Source organism: Petromyzon marinus, chromosome 18 (assembly GCF_048934315.1).
Source record: "Petromyzon marinus isolate PM22_M1 ecotype Great Lakes invasive population chromosome 18, UKy_Petmar_22M1.pri1.0, whole genome shotgun sequence".
NCBI lineage: Eukaryota > Metazoa > Chordata > Hyperoartia > Petromyzontiformes > Petromyzontidae > Petromyzon > Petromyzon marinus.
The window spans coordinates 3,642,681-3,657,920 of record NC_133684.1 but is presented as its reverse complement, the minus strand read 5'-3'; the positions used below and the strand labels follow the sequence as shown (position 1 = coordinate 3,657,920).

Sequence of the window (15,240 nt, the reverse complement as noted above, 5' to 3'; positions counted from 1 at the left end):
AGAGTTACCACGAATGTGAACGCACTTATTCTCTGACAAAGCATAAGCGCATAAAGAATGAACCGTAAACGAATCCTAACCAACGTTAGCCTAAAATTTGTGCCTGCCACTCATATATAATTTATATACAAGTGCGTGCGTCTCTGTTACAAATTAATGATTTCCCATTTTGCACTCAACCAGAATCAACAGGGTCACGGCACCATTAAGGCTAACGCACACGATCCTCCTCGCTGCATACCAACCAACACCCAAGCCTCCAGTTCGCCGATACCGCGGGTTAACTAGGTACATCGGAATGTTCCACTACATTGTGGGGGTTGGTGGTGCGTGCGTCCCACTGTGTGTGTGTCCGGGATGCAGCTACGGGAGTGGAAGTGTAGCAGTTAGCGCACTGCGCTACGAACCCGGCAACCAGAATTCGATTCCCGCTCGTGGTCATCACCAGTGATGATTATCTAAACCGGTCCTGGGCCTCCGCTTGGTCGACTCGGCCTCAAATGAGTACCTGCTGCGGTGTGTAAACATCGCCACTGGGGAGACAAAGGCGGCCGGGCGTGGTGATGACCACCCACCCCCTCGTGTGCCGTGCTGGCCTTCATAAGTACTCGCTAACAGCACTTGCCCCAAAAGTCTGTTAAAGCTATACGGGGGATCTTTGTCTTTGTCTTTTTGTCTGGGCTACGGTTAGTAAGTTCTGAGTCGGCTGGGTGGCTCAGTGGCCCCAGGGCGCTGAGCTGGGACTGCCGAGGTTCCGGGATAGAATCCAGGCTTCACCTGTCACTGATTAAACAAGGCTATGTCAGGTGCAGTGAGCCGATAAGCTCGGAACGCTCATCGATGAATGCACAGATTTCATTTAACGTGGCTAAATTCGAGCCGTGATATATTTCTTCATAAAATAAGTTCGACTCCTGTGCAATAACACATTTCTCTGCAGCAGGCCGTGTGGGAGAGGGCACTTGTTAGTGCATTAAAAAGGTCACTCGAAGGGATCTTGAAATTGCGGACAAGGTGATTGCACCTGCCGTGGGGCAAGTTCAGATACGGTTTAAGGTAGGCCATTGCTATTGGTACAATCCAACAAGCAGTCGCAACATGTATGTACAGCGAGGGAAAAAAGTATTTGATCCCCTGCTGATTTTGTACGTTTGCCCACTGACAAAGAAATGATCAGTCTATAATTTTAATGGTAGGTTTATTTGAACAGTGAGAGACAAAATAACAAGAAAATCCAGAAAAACGCATGTCAAAAATGTTATAACTTGATTTCCATTTTAATGAGGGAAATAAGTATTTGACCCCCTCTGCAAAAGATGACTTAGTACTTGGTCGCAAAACCCTTGTTGGCAATCACAGGGGTCAGACGTTTCTTGTAGTTGGCCACCAGGTGTGCACACATCTCTGGAGGGAACGAGCTGAGATTAGGAGCACACTCTTAAAGGGAGTGCTCCTAATCTCAGCTTGTTACCTGTATAAAAGACACCTGTCCACAGAAGCAATCAATCAATCAGATTCCAAACTCTCCACATTGGCCAAGACGAAAGAGCTCTCCAAGGATGTCAGGGACAAGATTGTAGACCTACACAAGGCTGGAATGGGCTACAAGACCATTGCCAAGCAGCTTGGTGAGAAGGTGACAACAGTTGGTGCGATTATTCGCAAATGGAAGAAACACAAAAGAACTGTCAATCTCCCTCGGCCTGGGGCTCCATGCAAAATCTCACCTCGTGGAGTTGCAATTATCATGAGAACGGTGAGGAATCAGCTCAGAACTACACGGGAGGATCTTGTCAATGATCTCAAGGCAGCTGGGACCATAGTCACCAAGAAAACAATTGGTAACACACTACGCCGTGAAGGACTGAAATCCTGCAGCGCCCGCAAGGTGCCCCTGCTCAAGAAAGCACATATACATGCCCGTCTGAAGTTTGCCAATGAACATCTGAATGATTCAGAGGACAACTGGGTGAAAGTGATGTGGTCAGATGAAACCAAAATGGAGCTCTTTGGCATCAACTCAACTCGCCGTGTTTGGAGGAGGAGGAATGTTGCCTATGACCCCAAGAACACCATCCCCACCGTCAAACATGGAGGTGGAAACATTATGCTTTGGGGGTGTTTTTCTGCTAAGGGGACAGGACAACTTCACCGCATCAAATGGACGATGGACGGGGCCAAGTACCGTCAAATCTTGGGTGAGTAGCTCCTTCCCTCAGCCAGGGCATTGAAAATGGGTCGTGGATGGGTATTCCAGCATGACAATGACCCAAAACACACGGCCAAGCAACAAAGGAGTGGCTCAAGAAAAAGCACATTAAGGTCCTGGAGTGGCTTAGCCAGTCTCCAGACCTTAATCCCATAGAAAATCTGTGGAGGGAGCTAAAGGTTCGAGTTGCCAAACGTCAGCCTTAATGACTTGGAGAATATCTGCAGAGGAGTGGGACAAAATCCCTCCCGAGATGTGTGCAAACCTGGTGGCCAACTACAAGAAACGTCTGACCTCTGTGATTGCCAACAAGGGTTTTGCCACTAAGTGCTAAGTCATGTTTTGCAGAGGGGTCAAATACTTATTTCCCTCATTAAAATTCAAATCAATTTATAACATTTTTGACATGCGTCTTTCTGGATTTTGTTGTTGTTATTCTGTCTCTCACTGTTCAAATAAACCTACCATTAAAATTATAGACTGATCATTTCTTTGTCAGTGGGCAAACGTACAAAATCAGCAGGGGATCAAATACTTTTTTCCCTCACTGTATGCATGTAGATCTTCTTTCTTGCCAAGTGCTCATCGGAGGTGCGGGGGGGCAAGGACAACACACCAAAACACAAAAAGCAGTTATGAAGAAATGTCTTGGTCAATCTCGATGATGATGATGATGATGATTTAAAAGTGCATAGCTCCAGTTGCTTCCTCATATCGGAAGGACAAGTGTTCCCCCCGACGGCCGCAGAAGCGCGTCCGAAAGCATCGCGCGATGCGGTGACCCGTCCTCGTTAGACGGCGAGCCCAAAAGCCGGCCGCGAGGATTCAACGCATCGGGGGAGTTCATTCAACGCGTTCGGAGAGGGTCGCGGACGGCATCGCCCGCACGCGAGAAACCTCCACCCACCTGCACGTAGCTGGCGGGGAAGAAACCCTGGGCGCCGGCGCTCGTCTCCCCGTGGTACCAGCTGTCGTCGATGCGCCGCCGAAGGAACACCAGGTCCCCCTTGCTGAAGGGCAGGTCGCCCGGCTCCTTGCCCTCGTAGGTGTAGAGCGCCCGGGCGCACGGCACCACGGGCAGGGACTGCTGCATGCCGGAAAAGGCACGCGGGCGAGGGGTCACGCGCAGGAGGAGAAGGGTTAGCACGGTTGGCCGCGTACGGTTTCGAAAGACGTTCAACGTGCGCACATATACAGCAGGAGGCTCTGTCATAGGTAATCGCTGCACACCGGGTTACGTTGAAAATCCACGACGCGTAAAGGAACAAAGTCTAACCTCCCGTCCAGCGGCACGTGTATGTGTGTGAACAGAAGTGAGGTTTTTTTTTCATTCCCCCCCCCCACCCCCCCAGTTCTTTCCGCAACATGCGATTAATCGAGCGATTTCGTCGAAAAGCGAGGGCGGTGGGGGAGCTTTACAGAAGGTAGTGTTTCAAACGTAGCGGCCTCGAGCAGATCCAGAGTTTAAGCGACCCAATTGGATGCAACATACGTGACAACGGATTTTTTTTTACACCAGATGGCTGCTTTAGAATGCATCACGAGGATTCTGAGACGTGCAATAAATGCAGGCACCGGGCTTCCCAGGCCGCCAGTTAGAGGTCGTCAATACGGCACTGTTCTTACTTCTCATGAACACGTGAAACCCTGGCCAAGCTTGCTCATTCTTTACGACCGTTCAACGCACGCACGGAGATTAATTAAAGCGCCCAAGCCTCCTGGCGTGGCCGCTACGACCGCTTGGCCCAACAACCCGCCGGCGTGGTTGAGGGACAAGGCGGGTTGTGGTTGGAGAGCGGCCGCGGCGTTTTTTTTTTTTCCCTACAACGTTCACCGTCGTCTCAAACGGCCACGCAAACAACGGTGGCGGCGAGACCGCAAGAGCGCGGCGTCCGTGTGGAAGCATCACGTGACGTGGTTGCGGTCACCGATAATTCGCACGTGCATCATCGTCAGCATTATCCAACCCCACCCTGACGTTGAGGGTTTCCCAAAAACAATAAAGGCGACCGCCCGCGCAAATAATTGCGCGATGCGGGGCTGACGTCAGAGAGGACATTGGATAGGCCTTACATATTTATATATATAAAAAAAAACCAACATCGAAAACCGTGGGTGTCCCCCGCAGGAATGTGTGAATGAGGGAGTGTGCTGTGGAAGGTGAGTTGGCGCTGGGCGCGACTCAATCTGACGGCGCGTTTAGAGATGCCCACACACTCGCCTCCGTTGCGGGCGCGCACTCTCTAAAGCCGAGCCGCGCTCGCTTTCGCAACACTCAACAGGCCCGGCAGGGATCCGCAACGACAACGCTTTGGTTTGACTGCGGGTCCGCCGAACAGAAACCGCGAAACCCAATTAAGTTACTAAATACCGTTGCTTAACTCGGGCCGTTGCAGGGCGGGCGACAGAATTCGCGTCCGCCTCTGACGAATGCGTTGGGTTTCACCCGCGCCCACGCAAACATCAAGTGGTCCCATTCAGAAATGGTTTGTTTTCTCCTATGTAGTCATTTTCATGTCGTGAAGAGCTACGACAGCTACCAAAGTAGGCGGAGTCGAGTGGAAAGAGCGAGAGAGAAGCAACTTCCCTGGGCCGACACGAAGCGTGAGGAGGACCTTCCTCCAGCAGTGTACAAACTCTGCTGGGGGCCACGGTGCCTAGGAGGTGTTAACTACCTCGCCCGGTATGCAGGAGGTCCTTTTGGTTCGATCCCGACCCTGGCGCCTGTTGTATATTTGGACTTTGCGTGTCTCGCTCTCCATGGTCGTGTGGATTTTTCTCCGGATCCTCCGGTTTTCCCCTCCCACATTTAGAAACGTGCATTTAAGAGCATTTGGCTGTTATAAATTCCCACATGATAAGCCACTGTGTTTAGCTACAATTTGTGGCCAGTCCACTTTTTAAAAAGAGCTCTATAGCTCAATGGGCCTTACCTTGTAAAAGAAAAGAGTTTGGTAATAGTGTAATAGTACAGACAAAGAGAGTCAGTGGTTTCCTGCTGAACCAGTGTAGTAAATGCCACATTCCTATGCTGGAGTGAGAGCCTATCCATAGCAACTGTTGACTTATTCACAAAGTGGTACCTATTTTATAAACCCCAGCAGGATGATGGGCTGAATCAGTCCCTTTCCAAGATTTGAACTCATGACCTTACAACTTTGCTGCCAGCATAAGATTGTTAGTAAACATTTTTTTTCTATTATCATGTTTAGTGTCTGATTTGTTTTTTACATTGTGACCTACTCTGCACACATTTGTAAAACCTGTGACTAGACTAATGGAGGGATTGAGTAATTTCACTCCGTGTCCTAGTTGTGTATATGCAGTGGAATATGGATACACTCGTTTTCCTTCCACCAGTGTTATGTAAGCACGTGTTACTGACGTCAGAAGTGTGTTTATGCCGCAAAAGTTGTGCTGATATACCATTTAATTTACACGTGAAAATTCGATTTTGTAATTTTTAGCAACTCGATTTTAAAATTAATTACGTCCGTCCATTTGAAATGTTTAAATTATCATCTGCTCATGTCAATAGTAAACAAGACTCAAGTGAATGGCGTTGCTGGCATAGGAGAAAATATTTAATAAGCCACGATATTCATAACTGTTGTGTCCAAATTCAACAACGCATGCATGAAGGTAACAAATTGATCAGTTACAACGTGCAGCTTGTCCTTAAATGCCTATAAATTAGTACAGACACGTGATCTGGTCATTAGTGCACATGCTTGGGTTATCATTACGAGCTAAGTGTTACATTATGAGCAACAAGAGTACCATCCTTACTGCTGACACTCACTCTGCCCAAGTGCTTTACAGTCACGCCGTAATGTAATGCTTAGCCGGGGAGGGAAACAACGGGCAAAAGATAAAAATCTTTTTTTTTTAATACCCACCGAGGGTAAAACTTTGACTCCCTGACAGCTCACGATGAAACAACAGATTTTATCCAGGTGCCCAAATGCGGTTTCTGTGGAGTTACTTTTCACCATCAAAATTGCAGATTCCCCCCTTGAGTCAACGCGAGCCAAGTAGAATTTGTCCTCTTGAACGAAGCAAGCTGGCTTCTTCATATCAGTCGCAGAGGTCGGTGCACGTGCAGGGGCGCGTGCGTGCGTGCGTGAGCACGTGCACGTTCGCACAGAGGCAAAGGTCCCCCGCGTCTAGCCGTTTTACAGACCACTGTGGCAATGTATCTGTACATTGAACTTCTTTGGCGCTGTACGTAGCCGACCGTGCTAAAGCGGAGGAGGGCGCGGGTAGGGGGGGGGGAAGGAGCAACAAACTAAACGCAAAAAAAGTTGCGGTTGACAAACGCCTCTTATTAAAATCGGTGCTCGTACTGATACGAGCACAAAACGCACAGCCCCATGCACGTAAGAACTTTCACACGCGATTCTCTTTTTTCGAGCCAAGCCAATCGTTCGTTTTTAAACAAAAAGGCAGTTTCCCGCCCACCCCCCACCCGCCTGTAGCATGCCGACGGCAATCCTGTTAGCGAGCACCTACTGGCCCAAACGGTTCACAAAGCGGATGGGTGTGGTGGCCACGTCTGGCCCTACCTGTGGTCTCCCAACAACTCCTCGCTTCCACACGGTGCCAGCGAATCATTTGGAGTCTAAGCTGTCCATAGTATGACGGCTGTGGGCAAGTTTCAATGCCGCTTGCCACCGATGACTGTAACCCAGGTGTGGCCACGATAATGAAGTGCTTGAATCACTGCCCGATCATCCCGCACGCCCACACGTGCGAACGCACGTACATACCGAAGTGACGCCGAGCAACCCGGGTACACAGAGGAAGGCCTCAGGAGAGTTACAAGCTCACATCTGTTGGTGGAGTCCTGGGCTTGGCAAGCAAAGCCCATTTGAAAAGTCAGTGCTGAGCAAACATGGATGGTATGCGTTTACCCAGCCAGCGAGTCAACAGAGAACCCTTCTGACCTGCCAAGAAAATATGTCTGCCGACTTTACTCCCTCTATGAGTGAACATTTCACTTCCACATAAGGAGCTTCGGCATGCCCATGCCAATACGACGTATACTGTATAACATACCGTTTGTAGCTTCAGTGCCGGTCTGTGTTATGCACACATCACTTCCAATTATTATGCAAATTTGTTGAGCAAGTAATTTTTTACGACTAAAGCTTTTGCTACGAAACGCATAAAGAAAATGCAGATCCAAGTTAGATAACCTCACGAGAATTTCGGCATTCAGTTCTCAGCCGACGGGGTTCAGGGTTCTGATAAAACCGTGGATTTTTCGGGAATTACGGAGGCAGGAGAAAATCCTCGCGATTTTATGAGCGCGGACGTTTAATGCGCTCGAATCCCGTGCAAATGTAATTTGTATTCGAGTGAAAACAAACGCAAAGCCCCAACCAACCGGCAACATTTTTAGAATTGCTCGTCGCTTTCTCAGAAATGTCAGCGGACATTCCCCTGGCGGTTGGGGAGGAACCTCCGCTTCGCAGTCGGGCCGATACCTCCCGCAGAGATTTAGGCCGAGGCTCACGACGCGGCACGCTGCAGCATCACGGCGACTGTAAGGCGGCGACAGAGACGATGCAGCGCCTTCGTGCGGCACCACCCGCAGCGCTCGACGCGAACGGGGACTTGGTGTTGCCAACGCCCAAAAAGCTTGAGAAGTGGGGTGTATTTACGCAATTTATACTATTCTACATACTTATTTCTAAGAGATTTGCTGACCTCTTTTCCTATACTTTGCACCCCTATCGGGTTTTTTTTATTGTTTGTTGTTGTTGTAACTATCTAACACCACACCCCCCCTCCTTCCCTACTGGACATCTGTGGGAAAAAAAAAATAGCTTCATAGATTCTGATAATGCAACAAGATATATTTTATTGTCGTCGGAGTGGTTGCAGTGGAGAGGGGAGGGGAGCGGGGATGGTTGGTGACGGACAGGAACTAAACTCATGTGAACCGGCCAAGCGCAGTCATTCCGTACGAACGAGCCGACCCAGAAGGGTCAACGTGATACGAACTCGTTGAGCAAAGAAGAACCAAAAAGCAAGCCGCACCGGTGCCCTACGTGATTTTGACCAACCTTTTTTTTCTTTTCTTATTTCGTTCTACCTAGATGGCTTATTTTCAAGTTTAATTGAATGAATAATTGAGAAACAGCTTGTGCGGTGTGGATCGAGGCTCAGTAGACGGGGAGAAAGCGGTCACCTCTGGAATCATCAATGATTCATCGGAACACAGCCGAATATAACCTCCTTGGTGGGCGGGCGTCACGATCAGGGCTCCGTGTTTTATAAATAAATTCTCCATGTCAGGGGAGGTAATCGAGCACACAAACAGACACGTGCATCCCCGATGACACGGAAGCTTCACATCCGCATTATAGAATGCATAATTGCTTCCAGACACTGCAGCACTCGGAAAGTCATTGCGCAGTTGAAAAAAAATCAGCAGGCTTTTTAGGACCTCTGCACGATGATTTTTTAAAAATATATATTCATTAACTATTTTCATAACCCATCCAGTCAACCCGTCCAATATTTAGTTTCTGATTAGATAGTTATGGGTGTGATTGGACATCAATCAGCTGAATCTCTAGAGTGTACGGGGGGGGGGGGGAGTCCTTCAGCTTGTGGACCAATGATTCCAACGCTGAGACACGTTCAGGCCTCCTCGGTTCACTGAGTAACTGCTTTGTCGTTCTTCATTGACCTTGCCGTGATCTATGACAAACGACAGCCCGATACATGCAGGATTTTGCAGAGGCACGTGTAAGTGTGTGTTTAACGCTTAAACACCGGCCTGGTGGCTCAGCGTCGGGAACGAGCGAACGGCTCGCAATCGGAAAGTCAAATCCTGGTTGGGAATCGACAGCCCCATCGTCTCTCTGATGAAAATGCTCCCCACCCTGTGGGGAAGTCAACAGTGCCTGTCCCCGTGGGTGCTCGACTTGCCAGAAGAATGTGAAATTCCACCAGTGGCTCAAGGGTGTAAGCGAGGGGGTGAGCACTAACCCTCAATTGAGCAAGAGATCAGACTTTTTTTTTCAAATGCTGACTCATCATGTTCCTCGCATTTATCTTTGTGGATAACTATTTTGTCCAGCTGTTATCTTTGGCAAGTAGACAACGATGCGTGTGCGCGTGGATGCACACGTACGCATAACCGCATCGCCCGATATGCATAACACAAAACTCAAAAGGTTGCAGGAATGAGTAACCGATAAATATGCAAGGACCTATTCGAAGGCATATTGTACACCCCTCTATTCATGCAGTACCCATGAACTGAACCACTTTTGCGAACAAGTCTATTCATGGCCGTGTTTAGAAGCTGGATTATACAAGATCGGTCACGCAGCCGCTCAATCTTCCCAACTCGAATTTTTATTTGGCCGCTCGTAAGTTTTGTTTTTAACTTATCTATGTTGCTTACATTCGCACGATTGCCATATACAGTAAAACCTTGGATTGCGAGCATAATTCGTTCCGGAAACGTGCTTGTAATCCAAAGCACTCGCATATCAAAGCGCTCGAATATCAGTTGTGATCACGTGACGCTCGGCAGACAAAGCGTATATATGTACTGCTCGTATTGCAAGACCTCGCTCGTTAATCAAATTAAAATTCATTTTAAAAATTTGCTCGTCTTGCAAAACACTCGCAGACCAAGTTACTCGCAATCCAAGGTTTTACTGTACAGGGTTCTTGAGATGCATTTAGTATTGACATTATTCTCGTTATTACAGCCCTCTATCAATCATCCACTGCTGTATGAAGGCCTCCCCAAGCCATGCCGCCAGTCTTGGGAATCGTTTGACCATACTTCACCACGCTAGTGAGCGTGGGTTGGGCAAAGATGGTGGCTCCCAGGTCCGCTTCACGTACGACTCGCCACTGATAAATGAACTGGAATTGCTGGGTTTGCAGCGCAACGCACTAACCACAGGCGTCACCTACACGTGATATGAATTCAAATTATTCTTTCAATTTTAAGATGAACACACTTATTATTATGGAGAGATTTGTCACCGCACGGCCAAGGTGAACTGCTGACTGCGCAAAAGCAGCGACGTCCAACGGAGGATTCTCTTCGGGGAATTTTGCCACGCAGAGGGAATTTGACCGTGCTGGGGGAATTGTATTGACTATCGACGCGAGGTATCGTGTGTGCCCCCATTAAGCCGTGTTCAGCCATGACATGCATGAAGCTCTATCCTTGGGGAGGAGGAACGCTTGGTAACCTCTGACATTTGACAGTCAGCGGACTAGACGTCCTTCACGTTTAACGTCCGCTGTACGGGACAGCGCCGAAGAGCGAATCATCACTCAGGGTGGGGGTTGGGTTCCTCTCTCTCGTTTCATGGCCTTGAGCTGCCTGTGGAAATTCCACGCTCCTATGGTAGGATCAAGTCCTGTCACGTGACAACCACTTTCACATTATAACTTTTTTTTTATTCCTACAAAACAGTGAGCATTTTATCAACCCCATGGAATCGAAGTCAAGTTGCAAATTCATACCCTTATGATTGCGAGCCAGTCTCTTCCACCACTGTGCATCAATCCAGCTGGTTTATCTGCATGCCATTTACATTATGTACGTACAATGACGATAACTAAATCATGAGGAATGTACCCCGATCACATCAGGCCTTGTGCCTCGCCTTCACCAACCTGACATAACCAGTGCGGTGAAGTATGCTCAAACAAAACTCAATGGCCGATACAATAATGAGGCTGTAATTTATTCTAAACGAATAATTCACGTGGCTGACAAGGTGCAGGTGACATTACATGCACGTGACATTACATACACCGACTTAGCTTCTCAAACGATCTGCACTATTTCAGACAGGTCAGCTTCTGCTCAGCAGATAAACTGACATACCTGCTTGGTAACTTCCGCTCGCGTTCTGTTGCCCGCATGCACATGCGCACGCGACCACGCGTGCTTGCACAAAACAAAGTCAAAGGTTCCCCTTGTAGCTTTTAACTAGGCGTTGGGTCAAGTGCTTTTAGTGAGCACCTAATAAGGCTGGCATGGCACAGGAGCGGGCGGTGTGGTCAACACCACACCAGGTACTCCTTTTGAAGCCGAGACGACTTAGGGGAGGCCCGGGATCAATTCAGATAATCGTTACTGGTGTGAACCGTGAGCGGGAGTCGAACTCGGGTCACCGCGTTCATAGTGCAGCATGCTACCCGTAATACTACTGCGCTACCCACACACACAGGTACAGAAAGACAAAAAATTTACTTCGACTGTTATGGCAAGTGCTGTTAGTGAGCACCTATAAAGGCCGGCACAGCACACGAGGGGGGGTGGGTTGCCAACACCACGTCGGGCCGCCTTAGTCTCGCTATTGGCGATGTCCTAAACACTGCACCAGGTACTCATTTGAGACAGTCGACCTAGGGGAGGGCCCAGGACCACACGAGATAATCGTCACCGGTATCGGGTCGCCGTGCAGCGCGCTAACCCTTACGCTCCGGCGCACACAGGCACACACAGGAGGGTGATCGCACAAAGGGCAAGAAGGCCGCAGACGAGGAAATGAGAGAATCCGGCCGCTGACAGCCGGCGACGGCGGCGGCTTCCTAAATAATCCCCGGCGCTTCGTCGGGGGCCAGAGCGCTGCAGGATGTCTGCCCGCGCCCACGGACGGCCGTCACGTGCCAACCCAGACCGCAACATTGTCTCCGCCGGATTAGCGTCGACTCGCACGCATTCCCGGGGTCGCAGTGGCCCACAGTCGAGACGAGCGTCACGCGCCCACCGCAAAGCCCCACGCGACTCGCATTGTAACACTTCATAGGTAAAAGGGGGGGGGAGGGGGGAGAATGTCACGGCAACTTTGATTTAAATCCACGTTTCGTCGTTATTTTTTATCTTTTAAGAAACTTTTTTTCAGGTCAAAGATGTCACCTATTTAACACGCAGGCTTTCGCGACGAATATCATCCATAATACAGTTTTTTTTTGGGTTAGATCGCGTGAATATATGTCGTTAAACTGCCACCACCCGATAGCCAATTAGTAAGGTTTTTCACGAAAACAGAACATGCCAATTCGTTACAGCAAACCGGTGGCGAAACGTCCTATTTACGCGATCTAACACAAAAAAAAACCTGTATTATGGATGCCACTATAATAGGTGACACTATTTCATGTTTCCAACAGAGGAAACATCAAATAATTACTTTACGTTTCCTCTGTAGGCCAGCGTTACTGGTGAATGTGCCGAATTTGTATTGTCCGTGCTTGTGCACCACTCAAAAACTTACAAACGAGCATTAAAAGTGGTGCTCACCTCTTGTTTACAGCCCTGAGCCAGAGTGGTGGAACTCCACAGTCCTATGACAGGCAGGGGCGGAGCCACAGGGGGGGCTGGGGGGGGGTTCAACCCCCCCTGAAATTTTGGGAAAGTCGGTAATCGGGATAACCGGATATCCGGCTGCTGCAAAATGCAGGCTGCCACCTCGTGCTGCCCTGCAGGCTGCCACCTTGTGTGCTGCCGTGCAGGCTGCCACCTCGTGCTGCCCTGCAGACTGCCACCTTGTGTGCTGCCCTGCAGGCTGCCACCTTGTGCTGCCCTGCAGGCTGCCACCTTGTGCTGCCCTGCAGGCTGCTTGAGCGGCAGCCTTTTGAACTTACCGAACTTATTAGCCACATCAGCGGCTCCGACCTATTAATAAACTCCGAGTTCAAATCCAATAAAAAAAATGTGTATACATTTGTGGCGCCCATTGGAAAACAAACACTGGATATCTCAGGATATTGAAGTCAGCCCCCCCAAAGTCAAAATCCTGGCTCCACCCCTGATGACAGGGACACGTTATCTCCATAGGACCACCGCTGTTGACACCTACCCACAAAGTGTCACTGATTTTAACAGATCCTGGAGGCATGACGGCCCGAGTCAACCCCAAACGGGAATTTAACTCGCAACCTTGCAATTGCGAGCCACTCGCTCGACCTGGCGTCAGATAATGGGATTTATATATTTCCATCTGAAACTATCTCAGCGAGTCGTACACCGCTTCGTGTCAAAGAACAGGGCCCCAGAAGATGACGTAACAGAACTACAACTGAAGCCATTTCAACATGCCCTCTTTATACACATGATTCAGTGGAGTTTTATTGACACATTCTCAGAGCTGTAATACTCTTATGGGTGACTTAGCTAATATCATCAACTCTACACATTTGAGAGCCCGGTTTAATCACAGGCCGGGTGGCCGAAACCTGGACTTCGAATACTGTATCTCAAAGGGGCTGGGTCAGTGCTCACGTTTGCGATTTATCCTGCACAGTATCCATTCCACAGCCTATCCCCCCCTCCACCTCCGTGGGAGGAGGACCTGCTGCGTTACCGGCGTGCACCATTCTCTCCACACGAACGAGCTCCATCATAACGACGGCGGCATCGGCTTCGCTCACCTTCACATCGCAGCAGCCGGACCGGGCGGGTGCGCGCCGCGTCACCATCGTTTGTCCGTGTCGCAAAAACCGGGGCGGAGACGGAGACCTTCGCATCGATCGTCTACGTTTAGCACTCGGCAGAAAATGGGTCCTCTTCCTCCAATACCGATCTCCCCGCGTCAATAAATATCAACGTGACGAACAATCCCCCGGCGCAACTGCTAAAAAAATAAATCTATATCTTTCCTATATATGTGTGTCGCGTTACTATATTGTGCTGGATTACACACTTGGAGAGGGTAATAATAAGAGTAACGATGTTCAGTCATTTTTTTTTCCCCAATCGGCTGCTGCATTACAGTTTGTCAAACTGCTGACCGGGGTGGTGGTGGTGGTGGGGGGGGCCGATTCTCTGGATTGCCCAGCAAGGGCCTAATCTCGTTTAATAAAACTTCGGCATGCCGCAGGCAAGGGGGCGGCGTGCCGTGGTCTGCAATGGCCATAGCCCAATTTGCTCGCGGAGGGAAAACGGTGTCCAGCTCGTCACGTCGGCCACAAAAACCCCTCGGACCGGGAGGGGTCGTCAGGCTTGCCCAGACGCAAACAGCGCTACAAATATTGGTAACGAAGTCACGGCCACCACTAGATGCACCGATCCACCACCACCACCATTTCCATTGCTACTACAACTACGACCACCACCACCACCGCCGCTACCAGCAATGTAGGGTTTTTTTTTTTGCTGTTTTAGCTTCTTCAGGAACTTTGAGCGAAATGCCTGACATTGTGCCGTACAACAGGATCCTGAAATCACATCGGGAAAAAACGATCCTGTCTCTCAGTCTTCCGCTCGGTCGCCCCACTCAAATCCTTTCTCCACAAAACATCCCCCAGTGAGCCTCTAGACAAACAGGGTCAGAGCAACCTTGAGCGCAAGTCGGTGGATGACAGGTGGAAGTTGAAAGACAAGCTTCAACAGCAGCAGCGGCAACATGAACATGAAGTAATGAACTTCCATTTTATTGTAACGACGCAACGTCCACTGAGGAATAGAGCGATATATATTACCTAACGTTTTAATGTAACTACAACACAACACGTACGTAAGAATCCATAAACGCACTGGTTAAAAAAACACAGATTCTTACGCTTCATAATTCGTGCATTGCACAGCAAGTAAAAAATCTTATTTACTGGCCAAACGAGACCGGTTTTAAACTTTACTAGGCGATATGTGAATTTACCTAAGAATTTAGCTATAGAGTGTTTTAAGTTCCAACGATGTTGTTCCCTTGCGGTAGGAGCCTCGCTGTCAGAACACACACGTTGTCTCGGAACGACATCCAACAGGCTCAGACATGTCTGAAGGTCGCCAGATCCATCCAAGGGGCAACCACCGGTGAGAAACAGCTTGACGCACAAAAAAACACGGAACGCTGACCCCCTCCCTGACATCTGCATGAAGAAATAATTTATCTAGACACAGTTTCACTTTCGAGTGCAAATATGAGAGAGCAAGAGAACAAAGTGGCGGTCAAGGCTGGCTCAAAAATCTCTGCCTTAGCCTAGGCGGAGGGGAGGGGGGGGGGTACAGGTGGAGACCTACGTAACGTGCTCCGTCA

General features: G+C 49.2%; 1 protein-coding gene across 2 annotated transcripts in view; it reads right to left on the bottom strand.

The window, feature by feature from the left end:
* LOC116943578 (E3 ubiquitin-protein ligase SH3RF1-like) overlaps positions 1–15,240 on the bottom strand; it is a 122,651-nt gene that overhangs the window by 55,009 nt on the left and 52,402 nt on the right. For both annotated transcript variants that reach the window (XM_032956533.2, XM_032956534.2), the window contains exon 2: positions 3,117–3,296. In XM_032956533.2, coding sequence (XP_032812424.2) covers positions 3,117–3,296 — 180 coding nt within the window. The remainder of the gene's footprint in view (positions 1–3,116; positions 3,297–15,240) is intronic.